This window comes from Oncorhynchus kisutch, unplaced genomic scaffold, assembly GCF_002021735.2.
Source record: "Oncorhynchus kisutch isolate 150728-3 unplaced genomic scaffold, Okis_V2 scaffold3219, whole genome shotgun sequence".
Lineage (NCBI taxonomy): Eukaryota > Metazoa > Chordata > Actinopteri > Salmoniformes > Salmonidae > Oncorhynchus > Oncorhynchus kisutch.
The window spans coordinates 120,717-137,482 of NW_022265164.1; the positions used below are offsets into that span (position 1 = coordinate 120,717).

A 16,766-nucleotide genomic window follows, 5' to 3' on the forward strand; every position below is an offset into this window, starting at 1 on the left:
TTTGGCTGGGGTAAGCCGTAATTGACCACCACCACCACCACCCAGTATATAGATGCTACACAATCTGGGTTAGGGTTTGGCTGGGGTAAGCCGTAATTGACCACCACCACCACCCCCCAGTATATAGATGCTACACAATCTGGGTTAGGGTTTGGCTGGGGTAGGCCGTAAATGTAAATAACAATTTGTCCTTAGCTGACTTGTCTAGTTAAATAAAGATTAAAATAACATACAAAATAACCACTTTTTACCATTTTAGGAAATAAATAAAGCAGTCAAACCCATGTTATTGTGAATAATAACAGACTCTTTAGGGACGTTTCCCAGAACTCAGCTTCACGTCTTGTTTAAAGAACGGCCCATTGCTGTATTAGTTTGAAAGTATTGTATTGTTCCTGCACCTTAAATATAAACAGTAACGGAACCTTTTTCAGTCCAAGTCAAGCATGAGTTCTCATATGCCTTATTTATTTATTAATTTTACCTTTATTTAACCAGGTAGGCAAGTTGAGAACAAGTTCTCATTTACAATTGCGACCTGGCCAAGATAAAGCAAAGCAGTTCGACAGATAAAACGACACAGAGTTACACATGGAGTAAAAACAAACATACAGTCAATAATGCAGTATAAACAAGTCTATATACAATGTGAGCAAATGAGGTGAGAAGGGAGGTAAAGGCAAAAAAAGGCCATGATGGCAAAGTAAATACAATATAGCAAGTAAAATACTGGAATGGTAGTTTTGCAATGGAAGAATGTGCAAAGTAGAAATAAAAAATAATGGGGTGCAAAGGAGCAAAATAAATAAATTAATTAAAATTAAATACAGTTGGGAAAGAGGTAGTTGTTTGGGCTAAATTATAGGTGGGCTATGTACAGGTGCAGTAATCTGTGAGCTGCTCTGACAGTTGGTGCTTAAAGCTAGTGAGGGAGATAAGTGTTTCCAGTTTCAGAGATTTTTGTAGTTCGTTCCAGTCATTGGCAGCAGAGAACTGGAAGGAGAGGCGGCCAAAGAAATAATTGGTTTTGGGGGTGACTAGAGAGATATACCTGCTGGAGCGTGTGCTACAGATGCTATGGTGACCAGCGAGCTGAGATAAGGGGGGACTTTACCTAGCAGGGTCTTGTAGATGACATGGAGCCAGTGGGTTTGGCGACGAGTATGAAGCGAGGGCCAGCCAACAAGAGCGTACAGGTCGCAATGGTGGGTAGTATATGGGGCTTTGGTGATAAAACGGATTGCACTGTGATAGACTGCATCCAATTTGTTGAGTAGGGTATTGGAGGCTATTTTGTAAATGACATCGCCAAAGTCGAGGATTGGTAGGATGGTCAGTTTTACAAGGGTATGTTTGGCAGCATGAGTGAAGGATGCTTTGTTTGCGAAATAGGAAGCCAATTCTAGATTTAACTTTGGATTGGAGATGTTTGATATGGGTCTGGAAGGAGAGTTTACAATCTAACCAGACACCTAAGTATTTGTAGTTGTCCACGTATTCTAAGTCAGAGCCGTCCAGAGTAGTGATGTTGGACAGGCGGGTAGGTGCAGGTAGCGATCGGTTGAAGAGCATGCATTTAGTTTTACTTGTATTTAAGAGCAATTGGAGGCCACGGAAGGAGAGTTGTATGGCATTGAAGCTTGCCTGGAGGGTTGTTAACACAGTGTCCAAAGAAGGGCCGGAAGTATACAGAATGGTGTCGTCTGCGTAGAGGTGGATCAGGGACTCACCAGCAGCAAGAGCGACCTCATTGATGTATACAGAGAAGAGAGTCGGTCCAAGAATTGAACCCTGTGGCACCCCCATAGAGACTGCCAGAGGTCCGGACAGCAGACCCTCCGATTTGACACACTGAATTCTATCAGAGAAGTAGTTGGTGAACCAGGCGAGGCAATCATTTGAGAAACCAAGGCTGTCGAGTCTGCCGATGAGGATATGGTGATTGACAGAGTCGAAAGCCTTGGCCAGATCAATGAATACGGCTGCACAGTAATGTTTCTTATCGATGGCGGTTAAGATATCGTTTAGGACCTTGAGCGTGGCTGAGGTGCACCCATGACCAGCTCTGAAACCAGATTGCATAGCAGAGAAGGTATGGTGAGATTCGAAATGGTCGGTAATCTGTTTGTTGACTTGGCTTTCGAAGACCTTAGAAAGGCACGGTAGGATAGATATAGGTCTGTAGCAGTTTGGGTCAAGAGTGTCCCCCCCTTTGAAGAGGGGGATGACCGCAGCTGCTTTCCAATCTTTGGGAATCTCAGACGACACGAAAGAGAGGTTGAACAGGCTAGTAATAGGGGTGGCAACAATTTCGGCAGATAATTTTAGAAAGAAAGGGTCCAGATTGTCTAGCCCGGCTGATTTGTAGGGGTCCAGATTTTGCAGCTCTTTCAGAACATCAGCTGAATGGATTTGGGAGAAGGAGAAATGGGGAAGGCTTGGGCGAGTTGCTGTTGGGGGTGCAGTGCTGTTGTCCGGGGTAGGAGTAGCCAGGTGGAAAGCATGGCCAGCCGTAGAAAAATGCTTATTGAAATTCTCAATTATGGTGGATTTATCAGTGGTGACAGTGTTTCCTATCTTCAGTGCAGTGGGCAGCTGGGAGGAGGTGTTCTTATTCTCCATGGACTTTACAGTGTCCCAGAACTTTTTTGAGTTAGTGTTGCAGGAAGCAAATTTCTGCTTGAAAAAGCTAGCCTTGGCTTTTCTAACTGCCTGTGTATAATGATTTCTAGCTTCCCTGAACAGCTGCATATCACGGGGGCTGTTCGATGCTAATGCAGAACGCCATAGGATGTTTTTGTGTTGGTTAAGGGCAGTCAGGTCTGGGGAGAACCAAGGGCTATATCTGTTCCTGGTTCTAAATTTCTTAAATGGGGCATGTTTATTTAAGATGGTTAGGAAGGCATTTTAAAAAAATATCCAGGCATCCTCTACTGACGGGATGAGATCAATATTATTGCTTATTGCTTACATTCATGTATATAAACATTACCGGAACCTTTTTCAGTCCAAGTCGAGCACGGGTTCTCATGCCTTATTGCTTACATTCATGTGGCTCCCTTTTTTCAAAAGAATCATTCCTTGTCTTGATTCTGTCCGTTTGATCATTTGAAATCAGAGTTGGTTGTAATGTATGATATGGTAACCACAGAGATCTCAAACCTTAATGGGTAGCCTAGTGGTTAGAGGGGGGGGGGGGGGGGGGCAGGTAGCCTAGTGGTTAGAGGGGGGGGGGCAGGTAGCCTAGTGGTTAGAGGGGGGGGTCAGGTAGCCTAGTGGTTAGAGGGAGGGGTCAGGTAGCCTAGTGGTTAGAGGGGGGGGGGATCAGGTAGCCTAGTGGTTAGAGAGGGGGGGGGGGGGGGGGGGGTCAGGTAGCCTGGTGGTTATAGGGGGGGGGGGGGGGGGGCAGGTAGCCTAGTGGTTAGGGGGTTGGAACTAGTAACCGAAAGGTTGCAAGTTTGAATCCCCGAGCTCACAAGGTAAAAATCTGTCATTCAGCCCCTGAACAAGGCAGTTGACCCACTGTTCCTAGGCCAGTTGACCCACTGTTCCTAGGCCAGTTGACCCACTGTTCCTAGGCCAGTTGACCCACTGTTCCTAGGCCAGTTGACCCACTGTTCCTAGGCCAGTTGACCCACTGTTCCTAGGCCAGTTGACCCACTGTTCCTAGGCCAGTTGACCCACTGTTCCTAGGCCAGTTGACCCACTGTTCCTAGACCAGTTGACCCACTGTTCCTAGACCAGTTGACCCACTGTTCCTAGACCAGTTGACCCACTGTTCCTAGACCAGTTGACCCACTGTTCCTAGACCAGTTGACCCACTGTTCCTAGACCAGTTGACCCACTGTTCCTAGACCAGTTGACCCACTGTTCCTAGACCAGTTGACCCACTGTTCCTAGACCAGTTGACCCACTGTTCCTAGACCAGTTGACCCACTGTTCCTAGACCAGTTGACCCACTGTTCCTAGACCAGTTGACCCACTGTTCCTAGACCAGTTGACCCACTGTTCCTAGACCAGTTGACCCACTGTTCCTAGACCAGTTGACCCACTGTTCCTAGACCAGTTGACCCACTGTTCCTAGACCAGTTGACCCACTGTTCCTAGACCAGTTGACCCACTGTTCCTAGACCAGTTGACCCACTGTTCCTAGACCAGTTGACCCACTGTTCCTAGACCAGTTGACCCACTGTTCCTAGACCAGTTGACCCACTGTTCCTAGACCAGTTGACCCACTGTTCCTAGACCAGTTGACCCACTGTTCCTAGACCAGTTGACCCACTGTTCCTAGACCAGTTGACCCACTGTTCCTAGACCAGTTGACCCACTGTTCCTAGACCAGTTGACCCACTGTTCCTAGGCCAGTTGACCCACTGTTCCTAGACCAGTTGACCCACTGTTCCTAGACCAGTTGACCCACTGTTCCTAGACCAGTTCACCCACTGTTCCTAGACCAGTTGACCCACTGTTCCTAGACCAGTTCACCCACTGTTCCTAGACCAGTTAACCCACTGTTCCTAGACCAGTTCACCCACTGTTCCTAGACCAGTTCACCCACTGTTCCTAGGCCGTCATTGAAAATAGTTAAATAAAGGTCAAATATATATTTCATTTTAAATCAGATCAGTCAGCCTTACCTTATAACTAAACAACCAAGGACCTAATAATACTACCATTGATAATAACTATAATTAATACAAAATAATAACTTGGCTCTTTTTAACCTTTATTTAACCTTTATTTAACCAGGCAAGTCAGTTAAGAACATATTCTTATTTTCAATGACGGCCTGGGAACAGTGGGTGAACTGGTCTAGGAACAGTGGGTCAACTGGTCTAGGAACAGTGGGTGAACTGGTCTAGGAACAGTGGGTGAACTGCCTGTTCAGGGGCAGAACGACAGATTTGTACCTTGTCAGCTCGGGGATATGAACTTGCAACCTTTCGGTTGGCATGCTCTCATGGGATGTTGAGGGTAGAGAATGAGCGAAGCACTACAGGAAGGGATATTCAGTGATTAAAAATGTTGGGAAAAATATAAGAAATAGGAAGCATTTTATCCATAGAGCCCTTTATCCATTAACATTTTGTTGGTTGATGACAATCTGTAGCTTTAATAATTCCTAACCACACATATAGTTCAACAACTGCAGAGTTTTTGCCCCTATTTTTAAGACAGTACTTACCGTCGTTAATCAGATCTCCTGTCGTCTCTTCTTCTTCTTTCTCCTCCTCTTCCAAAGAGACAGTAATCTCCCCCTCCTCCTTCATTCCAAAAACGGCATTCTCCTCTTTCTCCTCCTTCAGAGTAACATCCTCCTCCTCTTTTACACTGAACGCTTCTTCCTCTTCCTTCACAGTAGCAGTCACCTCCCCCTCCTTCATTCCAAAAACGGCATTCTCCTCCTTCAGAGTAACATCCTCCTCCTCTTTTACACTGAACGCTTCTTCCTCTTCCTTCACAGTAGCAGTCACCTCCCCCTCCTTCATTCCAAAAACGGCATTCTCCTCCTTCAGAGTAACATCCTCCTCCTCTTTTACACTGAAAGCTTCTTCCTCTTCCTTCACAGTAGCAGTCACCTCCCCCTCCTTCATTCCAAAAAGGGCATAGTCCTCCTCCTCTTCCTTCACAGTAGCAGTCACCTCCCCCTCATCCTTCTTCATTCCAAAAACGGCATTCTGTATCTCTTCAGTTACATCCTCCTCTTTCACTGTAACATCCTCCTCCTCTTTCACTCTGAACGAGTCTTCCTCTTCTTTCACTGAAACGTCTTTCTCTTCTTCTTTCACGGTAACAGTCTCACCCTCCACTAGTTTTTGTATTGTAACATATTTCTCTTCCTCCTCCTCTTTCACCAGAGTTTCTTTCTCCGTCCAGCAGACCTCCTCATGGGTGGAGTAGCTTAGTGAGCTCATGGTCGGGGATGCTAACTTGCTAGCTAGTTAGCATTAGCAACTCGTCTAATACTAGTCCTAACTTAACCAGCTAGCTAGATGACTAACAACGGAATATTTAAACGAAAGGGGTAGTAACTAACTAGACGACAAAAATGAGTTTAAAACACAATGGCTAATAATCACCGAAAGCGTCTGAAGAGCACCGATGTTTCAGCTTTGTTGCCTAGCAAGATACCGAGGTGGTTGACTTCTTCTTCTTTAGGATTTGGTTGGCGGCGCTCATCCGGGTTTAAGGTGCGTATACCGCCACCTGCTGTACTGGTGTGTGAGGCCATTCACGGCCAACCAACATTCAATTCTTGATTCGGTAACACAAATTGTGTAAAATGAAAGTTTCCCTGACAACTATTAACCCATTCCACTATTTAACCCTATTTAATCGTACTCCAGGCCAACGGTCTGGGAAGACAGAACACTACCACTCAACACCACCTGCAACTGTTCTGCAGTAAATCCTCGCAATCCAGAGTACTTCTCTGTTGCAACCCCCAACAACCTCCTGTGACCTCCGATCCATTTCTGTAGTACAGTTGACAACCATGGCTATGAATGCTAAAAAAAAAGCCCACCTTTACTGAAGCACATTCTTCCCATCACTCTCCCTTGATCTCTGCCTATTCACTGGGATCCTCTCGGGATCCCTCACCCTGTACCCATCTTCCTCTACCACTCTCTCATGGTCTCTGCCTACTCACAGGGATCCTCTCGGGATCCCTCACCCTGTACCCATCTTCCTCTACCACTCTCTTCACTGCTATCGGCATACAACACTTTCTGTCCTACTGTAACCCTGGCAACCTCAACCCGCCTTTCTCTCACCGAACACCTCCGATAGGTTGCTGACTTCTTCTTCTTCTTTGGGTTTATTGGCTCAAACTCAAAAGGTGTTTTATCGTCACCAACTGGACGGGGTTGAAACAATTCACCCAAGAAAACGAATTCCACTACAGGAGAATGTATATACATATTCCTAAACCTTCAGTTATTCGATAACCTCAAAATCCTATGTGGGGCCTGAGAGGGTGGGACAGCGTGAGAGTCCATGTAGCTCCTCAGATGTTAAGTAGTTTAATTCCAGGGAATAGTTCAGCTGCAGGAATCAACGAGGACATTTACACACACAGTAATAATTGGATATTAAACTGACTATAGGCAGGAGGTAGATGATGCAGTGGTCATGGTAGCACCTTACACTGCTCATCTTAAATCGGCATCGCAGTGCTAGAGACGTTAACACAGACCCGGGTTCATTCCCGGATATCAGAGGATATCAGAGGGCCATCAGGTAGCCTGATTTCAGATGTGTCTATGGAAACAGGATATCAGAGTGCCATCAGGTAGCCTGATTTCAGATGTGTCCATGGAAACAGGATATCAGAGTGCCATCAGGTAGCCTGATTTCAGATGTGTCCATGGAAACAGGATATCAGTCTATGATAGCCCTACCAACCCTTCTGTTTCTTCGTAATGGCCCTTCGCGTGAGTTGGGTTTGTTCCTTCGTTCATGTTGTCACTCCCTTATTTCCCGGTCTAGTATGAGGCCTTGGATAGATGAGTACTTTATGTTTATAGACTCTTCCTATACTCCCTTACCTTGTCTTCTTTTATATATCAATACCTAATAAAACAATTTTCTGTTAGTTATTATGCTCGTCAGCTAGTAGTCACTGGGAAACTAGTATTGTTATATGTATTGACTTTTCCAAAAGATATATTATTGTCCACACAATGAAATATTCCTTAGTGCAATCACTTTAACCTATAACCAGGGTCACTTTCTGTTCAGTGAGAGTGTCAAAGCCGTTTGCTCTCCAGATCGTTAATCTGGCCTAGTTGTCAAAGTTTCAAGCTTTTATTAAGTCACTCTGTTTTTTGTCTTATACACATTATTACAATACAATGGTTCTACAGTTTCCTAATACATCAATAATGCTCAATGCGCTATACTATGCCAAATAATATTGCAAATATAATTCGCTTAAAACACTTCTAAAACTCATAAACAAAACAAACACCCATATATTTACCTTGAAGCTCTATTCCCTTGGTCCTTCCCGAAACTGGTCTTTATAAGAGTAGTAATATTTGTGCAGCCTTCTGCTGTTTATACTACTATAATCTTCTTATTTAGTCCGAATGGTTTTTACTGCCTACTGTTTAGATATTGATTCCTTTTTAATCGACTCTTGGCTACTACGAGGCTTTAACTATTTCTGGGCTTTTCCAATCTTGCCGAACTGCGATTGTTACTGACGCACCAAAAGATGGAACGTTGTTGCTATGAAGATTTGTCCGCGCCTCGCGCTGTTGAGGGGTGAAGTCCTCTCGTACACAAACTCGTTCACTTCTTCTTTTTATAAGGTGTGAGATTCCAGTGTACAACACAATTATTTACGATATACCAGTCAATAGTTTGCTCGCGCCTTGAGATGAAAGTAGTCAATACAAACAGAGTATAGTACAAGTCATTTACCTGGTCTGATGATTCTCTATGATGTCCAAATCATATAGGTTGAGGATCATGCCGTGGCACTGATCTCTCCTCATTTTATACCTCTTTTAGACACTCAGTTTGGGGGAAGATGTTCGGGAGTGCAATATATCTTAACAGTGTGCCATTACATTATGTCCTTGCCACTTTCTTTGCAGTGTTGCTCAAGATTAAGTAGAACTTAGTTCCTTCAGCACTGATGCCCATACGTTTTCTTCCGTTGGGGTCGTTGGTTTGGTAGATCTGTTCCTATCACTCCTCCTCAGTCTTCCTGTAGGTTGGTTCTTGTTTAATGTCCAGTACTTATAGTTCCTGTGTATTTGGCTCCCTCTGCTGGTCACTTGCTGTTGTGTCAGTTTCTTCCCGCATTCCCCAGTCAATAGTTGGTCTTAAAGCCCATGGATGTGGCTCTGGATCTGGACCGGCTACTGGGGGAGGGGTCTGATCTCTTTTGGCTTTTTGCTACACACCTCAAGAGTAAAAATTAACAGTTTAGGGTTCCATAGCCGCAGGCAGAACAGTTGAAACTGGAGCAGCACGGCCGGGTGGACTGGGGACAGCAAGGAGTCATCATGCCAGGTATGCCTGACGCATGGTCCTAGGGCTCAGGTCCTCCGAGAGAGAGAACGAGAGAATTGGAGAGAGCCTACTTAAATTCACACGGGACACCGGATAGGACAAGAAAAGTACTCCAGATATAACATACTAACCCTAGCCCCCCGACACAAACTACTGCAGCATAAATACTGGAGGCTGAGACAGGAGGGGTCAGGAGACACTGTGGCCCCATCCGATGAGACCCCCGGACTGGGCCAAACAGGAAGGATATAACCCCACCCACTTTGCCAAAGCTCTACACAATATTCTGCTGCTGATGCCAGATGCCATAGCAGTCTCTTTCTGATGTAAAGCAGAGGGTCACTGAGCATGCGGGGCATGTGATGGGGGACTTCATCTTGCAAACAACACAGCAACGCCTCCATGCTGAGCCCCTTTGGCCCTTAGGCACATCCATGTCTGCACAAATATATTTGGGCAGATGAACACTTGTGGCAGGAGCAGAAGGGCTTAGTGCAATGGTGCTGTAGCCAGCAAGCTCCCTGATGAGCAGCTCTCTGAAGGCTTTCTGTGAGATGGGGGGCTGTCCACAGCTCTTCGCCATTTCCTTGTGTAGGATGAATGCATTCACCACGGCGATGTCGATGAAATGATAGAAGAAGGTCCTGTACCATTTCATTGTCTTATGGAGAACATTGTAGTAGCCTGTCAGCGCGTCTGATAGGTACACACCTCCCATGCTCTTGTTGAAGTCCTTTACCGCAGTTGGAATGGGGACATTTTTGGTGGTCCATGCCCCAGTAGCGTCCTTCACACGCTTGACAACATGATCCCCACTGAAGGATTTGTGGATACTGGAGCACATCACCACCTCTCTGGCATCGATCCACTTAACAAAGAGCAGGTCATCTTCACGGATCCATCGCATGGTCCCCCGCTCAGCCCTCTTAGGCATGTCGTTCACCTTCGTCTTCGGGAAGCCCACCGTGGTGGTACGAATGGTGCCACAAGCCCACACTCCCCGTTTCCTAAGCTCTGCAAACAGGGCAGGGCTTGTGTAGAAGTTATCCACAAACAGTTTGTAGCCCTTCCCGAGCAGTTGAAAATCCAATAACACCATTACAGAGGCATAGCTGAGTTCCTTACCGTAACCAAAACTGTTCTTCCCCTCGTAGACAAAGAAATTGCACGTGTAGGCACACGCAGAATCAGCCAACACAAACAGCTTGAGACCACACTTGGTTGGTTTGCTTCTCATGTATTGTTGGAGGCCAATGTTGTCCTTTGAGGCCACCATCCTCTCATTGATTGACACGTTCTGGGCTGGCTGAAAGTACGTCTTGCAGGCCTCGACAATGCTGTGGTAGAGAGGTTTGATTTTGCACAGTGTATCAAACCTCGCTGTGCCTCTCTTCTTCTCATTCTCTTCATCAACCTTTGGGTCACTGATATGAAGAGCCTGGGAGAGATCCAGAAACCTTTTGCAGGACATAACAGTCGAGGGGAAAGGCAGTTGGTAGAGAGATGACGTTTTCCAGTAGTCCTTCAGGCTTTTCAGCCTCACCAGCCCCATGTAGATGACCAGAGAAAGGTAGCAGAAAAAGTCTGCCGTGGATATGGGCTTCCATGCTACCTTTTTGCCTGCTTGCTTCATCTTCCCATACTTATTCGTGTTAGACACGAGCGACTCTACAACGGATTGAGTGAAGAACAGCTGGAAAAGCTGAAGGGGGCTGTACGTAGCAGTCATGTTCAGCTGAGGTCCTGGCTTCCTTTTTGGCCTAAAGGTTGGTTGGGGTGGCTCCACATCGTCTTCTAGGACGGTGTGCCAACGCCATCCTGTCCCTCTGTTAGTGGATGGCACACTTCCCCTCTTCCTCTTCTTTGTCGGTCCTCTAGACGGCCCGGGAGGTGTGGAGCCAGAGACAGCAGGGGTACAGCTGGATGAACCAGCTTCAGAGGGGGATGGACAAGTTGGCACTGGGGGCTCCCAGTCAGGGTCAGTGCCACTGTGAAAGAAAATGTTCAGTTAGAATAGTTTCACATATGAGCCCTGCATCAACAGGTATAATAAACACACACATTATATATATATATATATATACATACATACACACATACACACGAGTACAGGGAACATAAAGTGCTGTTCCATTTCACATTGTTGTGGGCCTCAAATAGGCCATTTCATGTGGGGGTGGGGTGGAGCAGCAGCTGGTAGACCATGCTCCCTCTAATGTAGACTGATTGGAGGAAGCATGCTGGCTGTGTTTGCCTACATTCTACACCATACAATTAATTAATTAATATATTAATTAATTAATACAAATCATTAATTTATATACACACATTTTTATATATACACACACATATATATATACACACATATACATACACATATACACAAACACAGGCTATGGGTCGTTCTCATACATACAAACAGACCCTCACTCACAATGACTAGCCAACACCGCCAGCATTCAAAAGTGACCAAAACATCAGCCAGGAAGCATAGGAAAGCATAGGAACTGAGAAGTGGTCTGTGGTCCCCACCTGCAGAACCACTCCTTTATTGGGGGTGTCTTGCTAAATGCCTATAATTTCCACCTGTTGTCTATTCCATTTGCACAACAGCATGTGAAATTTGTCAATCAGTGTTGCTTCCTAAGTGGACAGTTTGATTTCACAGAAGTGTGATTGACTTGGAGTTACATTGTGTTGTTTAAGTGTTCCCTTAATTTTTTAGAGCAGTGTCTATACAGTAGGGCAATAAAATTATTTAGTCAGCCACCAATTGTGCAAGTTCTCCCACTTAAAAAGATGAGAGGCCTGTAATTTGTAAACATACATATATATATGGTGCAAGTTCTCCCACTTAAAAAGATGAGGGGCCTGTAATTTGTAAACATACATATATATATTGTGCAAGTTCTCCCACTTAAAAAGATGAGGGGCCTGTAATTTGTAAACATACATATATATAGTGTAAGTTCTCCCACTTAAAAAAATCAGGCAAATACTTATTTTCCACCATAATTTGCAAATAAATTCATAAAAAATCCTACAATGTGATTTTCTGGATTTTCTTTCCTCATTTTGTCTGTCATAGTTGTAGTGTACCTATGATGAAAATTACAGGCCTCTCATCTTTTTTGGTTGGTGATCAAATACTAATAAAATGCAATAAAATGCAAATTAATTACTTAAAAATCATACAATGTGATTTTCTGGATTTTAGATTCCGTCTCTCACAGTTGAAGTGTACCTATGATAAAAATTACAGGCCTCTACATGCTTTGTAAGTAGGAAAACCTGCAAAATCGTCAATATATCAAATACTTGTTCTCCCCACTGTATATAAATATATATGCAACCATTTAAACAACTGCATTAGCATGAGAAGCAAAAACATGTTTTACTTACTGATCGGAAAGTGGATCTTCTTCCAAAAACATTTCATCCGCGCTGGAATCAAAACTCAGATCACTCACAGAGTCCTCATCCATTCCTTCTGTGTCATTCTCAATTTCTGCAATAATATCATCAACATGTTTATACTTGGACTTTGATTGAGCTTTTCCACTCTTAGTAGCCATGTTTAACTATTTCAGATTTGAGAAGTTTGTAGAAGAGAACGAACAGCTGTGAAACGTAAACTACATGGCGTCCTGATTCCTTTCACCAGAGAATGAACTCTGTTGTGCACAGCTCTAGCATGATGGCTGTGAAACGTAAACTACTGTGCATCTGGTTTCCCTTCACCAGAGAATGAACTCTGTTGTGCACAGCTCTAGCATGATGGCTGTGAAACGTAAACTACTGTGCATCTGGTTTCCCTTCACCAGAGAATGAACTCTGTTGTGCACAGCTCTAGCATGATGGCTGTTTGTCCTACAAACGGTGTTCACATACTGCTGGAAAGCCCAGCTCATTGGCTACCCAGCTAGGTTTCAAAACGATAGGTGGTCATTGGACACCACCAGGTTTTGTATAGCCAATACATAATGTAGAATGATGAAACGAGTGTCCGAGGATTTGCAAAGAAACCAAACTTGACCGGGTTAAACAACGTTTAGCCAATTAGATTTCATAAAATCGTTTTTGCTGCAAGTTGAAAGAGTCGGAATTCATGCAGAATGCTGTTTCCAACATGGACCGTGTTGGGATGTACACTACCCATCTAAAGTTCAGGGTCACTTAGAAATGTCCTTTCGTCAATTAAAATAACATCAAATTGATCCTAAATACAGTGTAGACATTGTTCATGTTGTAAATGACTATTGTAGCTGGGAACGGCTGATTATTTGTGGATTATCTACATAGAGACCCATTATTATCTACAGAGGCCCATTATTATCTACAGAGGCCCATTATTATCTACAGAGGCCCATTATTATCTACAGAGGCCCATTATTATCTACAGAGGCCCATTATTATCTACATAGAGGCCCATTATTATCTACATAGAGGCCCATTATTATCTACAGAGGCCCATTATTACCTACAGAGGCCCATTATTACCTACAGAGGCCCATTATTATCTACAGAGGCCCATTATTATCTACATAGAGGCCCATTATTATCTACATAGAGGCCCTTTATTATCTACAGAGGCCCATTATTATCTACAGAGGCCCATTATTATCTACAGAGAGGCCCTTTATTATCTACAGAGGCCCATTATTATCTACAGAGGCCCATTATTATCTACAGAGGCCCATTATTATCTACAGAGGCCCATTATCAGTAACCATCACTCCTGTGTTCCAATGGCACGTTGTGTTAGTTAATCCAAGTGTATCATTTTAAAAGGCTAATTGATCATTAGAAAACTATTCTGCAGTTATGTTAGCACAGCTGACAACTGTTCTGATTAAAGAAGCAATAAAACTGGCCTTCTTTAGACTAGTTGAGTATCTGGAGCATCAGCATTTGTGGGTTTGATTACAGGCTCAAAATGGCCAGAAACAAATAACTTTCTTCTGAAACTTGTCAGTCTATTCTGGTTCTGAGAAATGAAGGCTATTCCATGTGAGAAATTGCCAAGAAACTGAAGTTCTCGTACATAGCTGTGTACTACTCCTTTCACAGAACGGCACAAACTGACTCTAACCAGAATAGAAAGAGGAGTGGGAGGCCCCGGTGCACAACTGAGCAAGAGGACAAGTACATTAGAGTGTTTAGTTTGAGAAACAGACGCTTCACAAGTCCTCAACTGGCAGCTTCATTAAATATTACCCGCAAAACACCAGTCTCAACATCAACAGTGAAGAGCCGACTCCAGGGTGCTGGCCTTCTAGACAGAGTTCCTCTGTCCAGTGTCTGTGTTCTTTTGCCACTGGACAGAGGAACTCTGCCTAGAAGGCCAGCATCCTGGAGTGGCCTCTTCACTGTTGACGTTGAGGCTGGTGTTTTGTGGGTACTATTTAATGAAGCTGCCAGTTGTGAGGCATCTTTCTCAAACGAGACACTAATGTACTTGTACTCTTGCTCAATTGATTGGTCAAAAGAACAGGTGACTAAGTCAAACAAGATTTTTATTAGTCGGGGACAGCCCTACTGGTAAAAGATACCAGTCCATCTTCATATCAACTAACAGAACTCTGCTGGTTGTCCTGGTAACAGATACCAGTCCACCTTCCTGTCAACTAATAGAACTCTGCTGGTTGTCCTGGTAACAGATACCAGTCCACCTTCCTGTCAACTAACAGAACTCTGCTGGTTGTCCTGGTAACAGATACCAGTCCATCTTCATATCAACTAACAGAACTCTGCTGGTTGTCCTGGTAACAGATACCAGTGGGCAGATCTATTGTATTTGTTCCAACTAAACAACAGCACTTACTTTGATGTGTCAAATCTGATCCGTTCTTCTCTCCTCCTCTCACAGTTCCACTCAGCCCCGTTGTTTTCTTGCAGTCCACCAGCAGCAGAGACAACCTCTTCATCCCGGGAGAAGCACGACACTGGGACTCCGGGAGGGAGGAAGGGCTAGCGTTGTCCTGGTAACCATAAAAAGAGGAGACAGAGATACATATCATTATGGATGCTGATGTCACTGAAGTGTCACTGAAGTGTTTTACAGAAACCCAGCCCAGACCACAATAGAGCAAGCTGTATGCTAGATCAGACCAAGCTGTACCATCTGGTGTTCTGATCTGGAGAGACTCTTCTCTGCCTCTTCAGCTTCGTGAGGTTGTTGAGGCTCCCCAGAGGACCCACGATTGTCATGTCTCTCTCCTGTGTGAACGAGAACATCAAATGCTTAGCAGGACAGGAAAATGGTCCAATTCACACACTAAATCAAGAGAACATCCCTGGTAAATCATTACTGCCTCTTCAACAAACACATGTTTCAATTGTAGATTGTCAGAGGGTTGGAGTGTGTCCCTGGCTATCCGTAAATAAAATAAAAAAATGTAAACAAGAAAATGGCACCATCTGGTCTGCTTAATAAGGAATTTGAAATGATTTATATTTAAGTATATTTTAGACTTTTACTCAAGTAGTATTTTACTGGGTGATTCACTTTTACTTGAGTCATTTTCTATTGAGGTATCTTTACTGTTACTCAAGTATGACAATTGCGTACTTTCCCCCCCACCACTGTGATGCAAATGTTAAAGGGCCGTTCCACAAAATGGATGCCTTTTGCGTCCCTTCGACATTTTAAGTATACATTATGCACTGTATATTATATTTTAAACGCCTGTTATAATAGATGAAGTGCACTTTAATATAGACCACATGGAAAATTCAATAAAATCACATTTTGAAGTTCCAAAAATATATGTACCAATGGCAGATTGCCCCTTAAACAGTTCCTACAGTACTGAACAACATACTAAAGTGCAGAACTTCAGTATAATGCCAATTTGTTTTTTTACATACATTATTTCAACAACTGCATAGTGCCCCTGTTTATAAGACAGTACTCACTGGTGGTAATCGGATGTTCGGTCTCGTCTTCCTCTTTTATTGAGATATCCTCCTCTTTTACTCCAAAAGGGTCTTCCTCCTTTTTGATTCTGAAAGCTCCTACCCCTTTTTCCACTTTGACAACCTCGTTCCCATATTCCTCTTTCACTGTAATATCATCCTCTTGTTTCACTGTAATATCATCCTCTTCTTTCATTCTTCAAACTTCTTTGCCTCCTCCTTTCACCAGTTTCTTTCTCCGTCGAGATTAGTGAGTTTATGCTCCGGGAGATTAGCCTAGTGCAGTATCAATGTAACACATTTGCTAATTTGACAAGCAAATTACGTTAAATGAACCAGTAGATAGGTAAACAGAATTATGTTCAAAACACTAAGAGTAATATACACAAGATTAGTCTAAAGAGCTTCACTTTTTAGGTTTGCTAGCAAAGCACCGCGTGGGTAAACCAAGAACCTTATGTCGCTGTTGAAGAAGTCTCCCGCCCGTCCACTAGATAATACGTCACGCAAGAAGCATCACCTGAAAAATTCATATCGCCATCTGCCGACTGGAGTGGGTAACGCAAATTGGAAAAATATGAATTACAATGTTCAGTCTGGCAAGCAATGTCATAAGAAGTCATTTAAAAATAACCAGATGTTATGTTCTTACTTCTTACAGCCAATACTTTCCTCCAGGATTGGCCTGCCTATTAGGCAGGATTAGGTGACAGATAGAATAGGGTGCCATACTCCGAGCTAAATTGACCAAGGCTCATCACGAACAACACATAACACTTCATATAATGCTGCCCAAATACAATGAAAACTTCTCTCACCCA

General features: G+C 43.8%; 2 protein-coding genes across 3 annotated transcripts in view; both read right to left on the reverse strand.

Moving 5' to 3' along the window:
- The window catches only part of LOC116371432 (zinc finger protein 568-like), a 43,284-nt gene extending 37,132 nt beyond the window's left edge, over positions 1-6,152 (reverse strand). Inside the window, exon 1 of one of the 2 annotated variants that reach the window (XM_031820300.1) lies at positions 5,186-5,936. In XM_031820300.1, the coding sequence (XP_031676160.1) occupies positions 5,186-5,915 (730 nt within the window). In that variant the 5' untranslated portion in view covers positions 5,916-5,936. Of the gene's footprint in view, positions 1-5,185 lie in introns of both variants that reach the window. The other variant, XM_031820301.1, reaches the window with a different exon arrangement.
- Positions 6,153-7,691: 1,539 nt separating this feature from the next.
- LOC109877353 (piggyBac transposable element-derived protein 4-like) lies at positions 7,692-16,426 on the reverse strand. The gene is made up of 5 exons (XM_031820298.1): positions 15,946-16,426; positions 15,149-15,246; positions 14,852-15,008; positions 12,430-12,535; positions 7,692-11,015 (listed from the first exon to the last, which is right to left on the reverse strand). Exons 1-5 carry the CDS (start codon positions 16,139-16,141, stop codon positions 9,302-9,304), a joined length of 2,271 nt encoding a protein of 756 aa, XP_031676158.1. The 5' UTR covers positions 16,142-16,426; the 3' UTR covers positions 7,692-9,301.
- Positions 16,427-16,766: the final 340 nt, after the last annotated feature.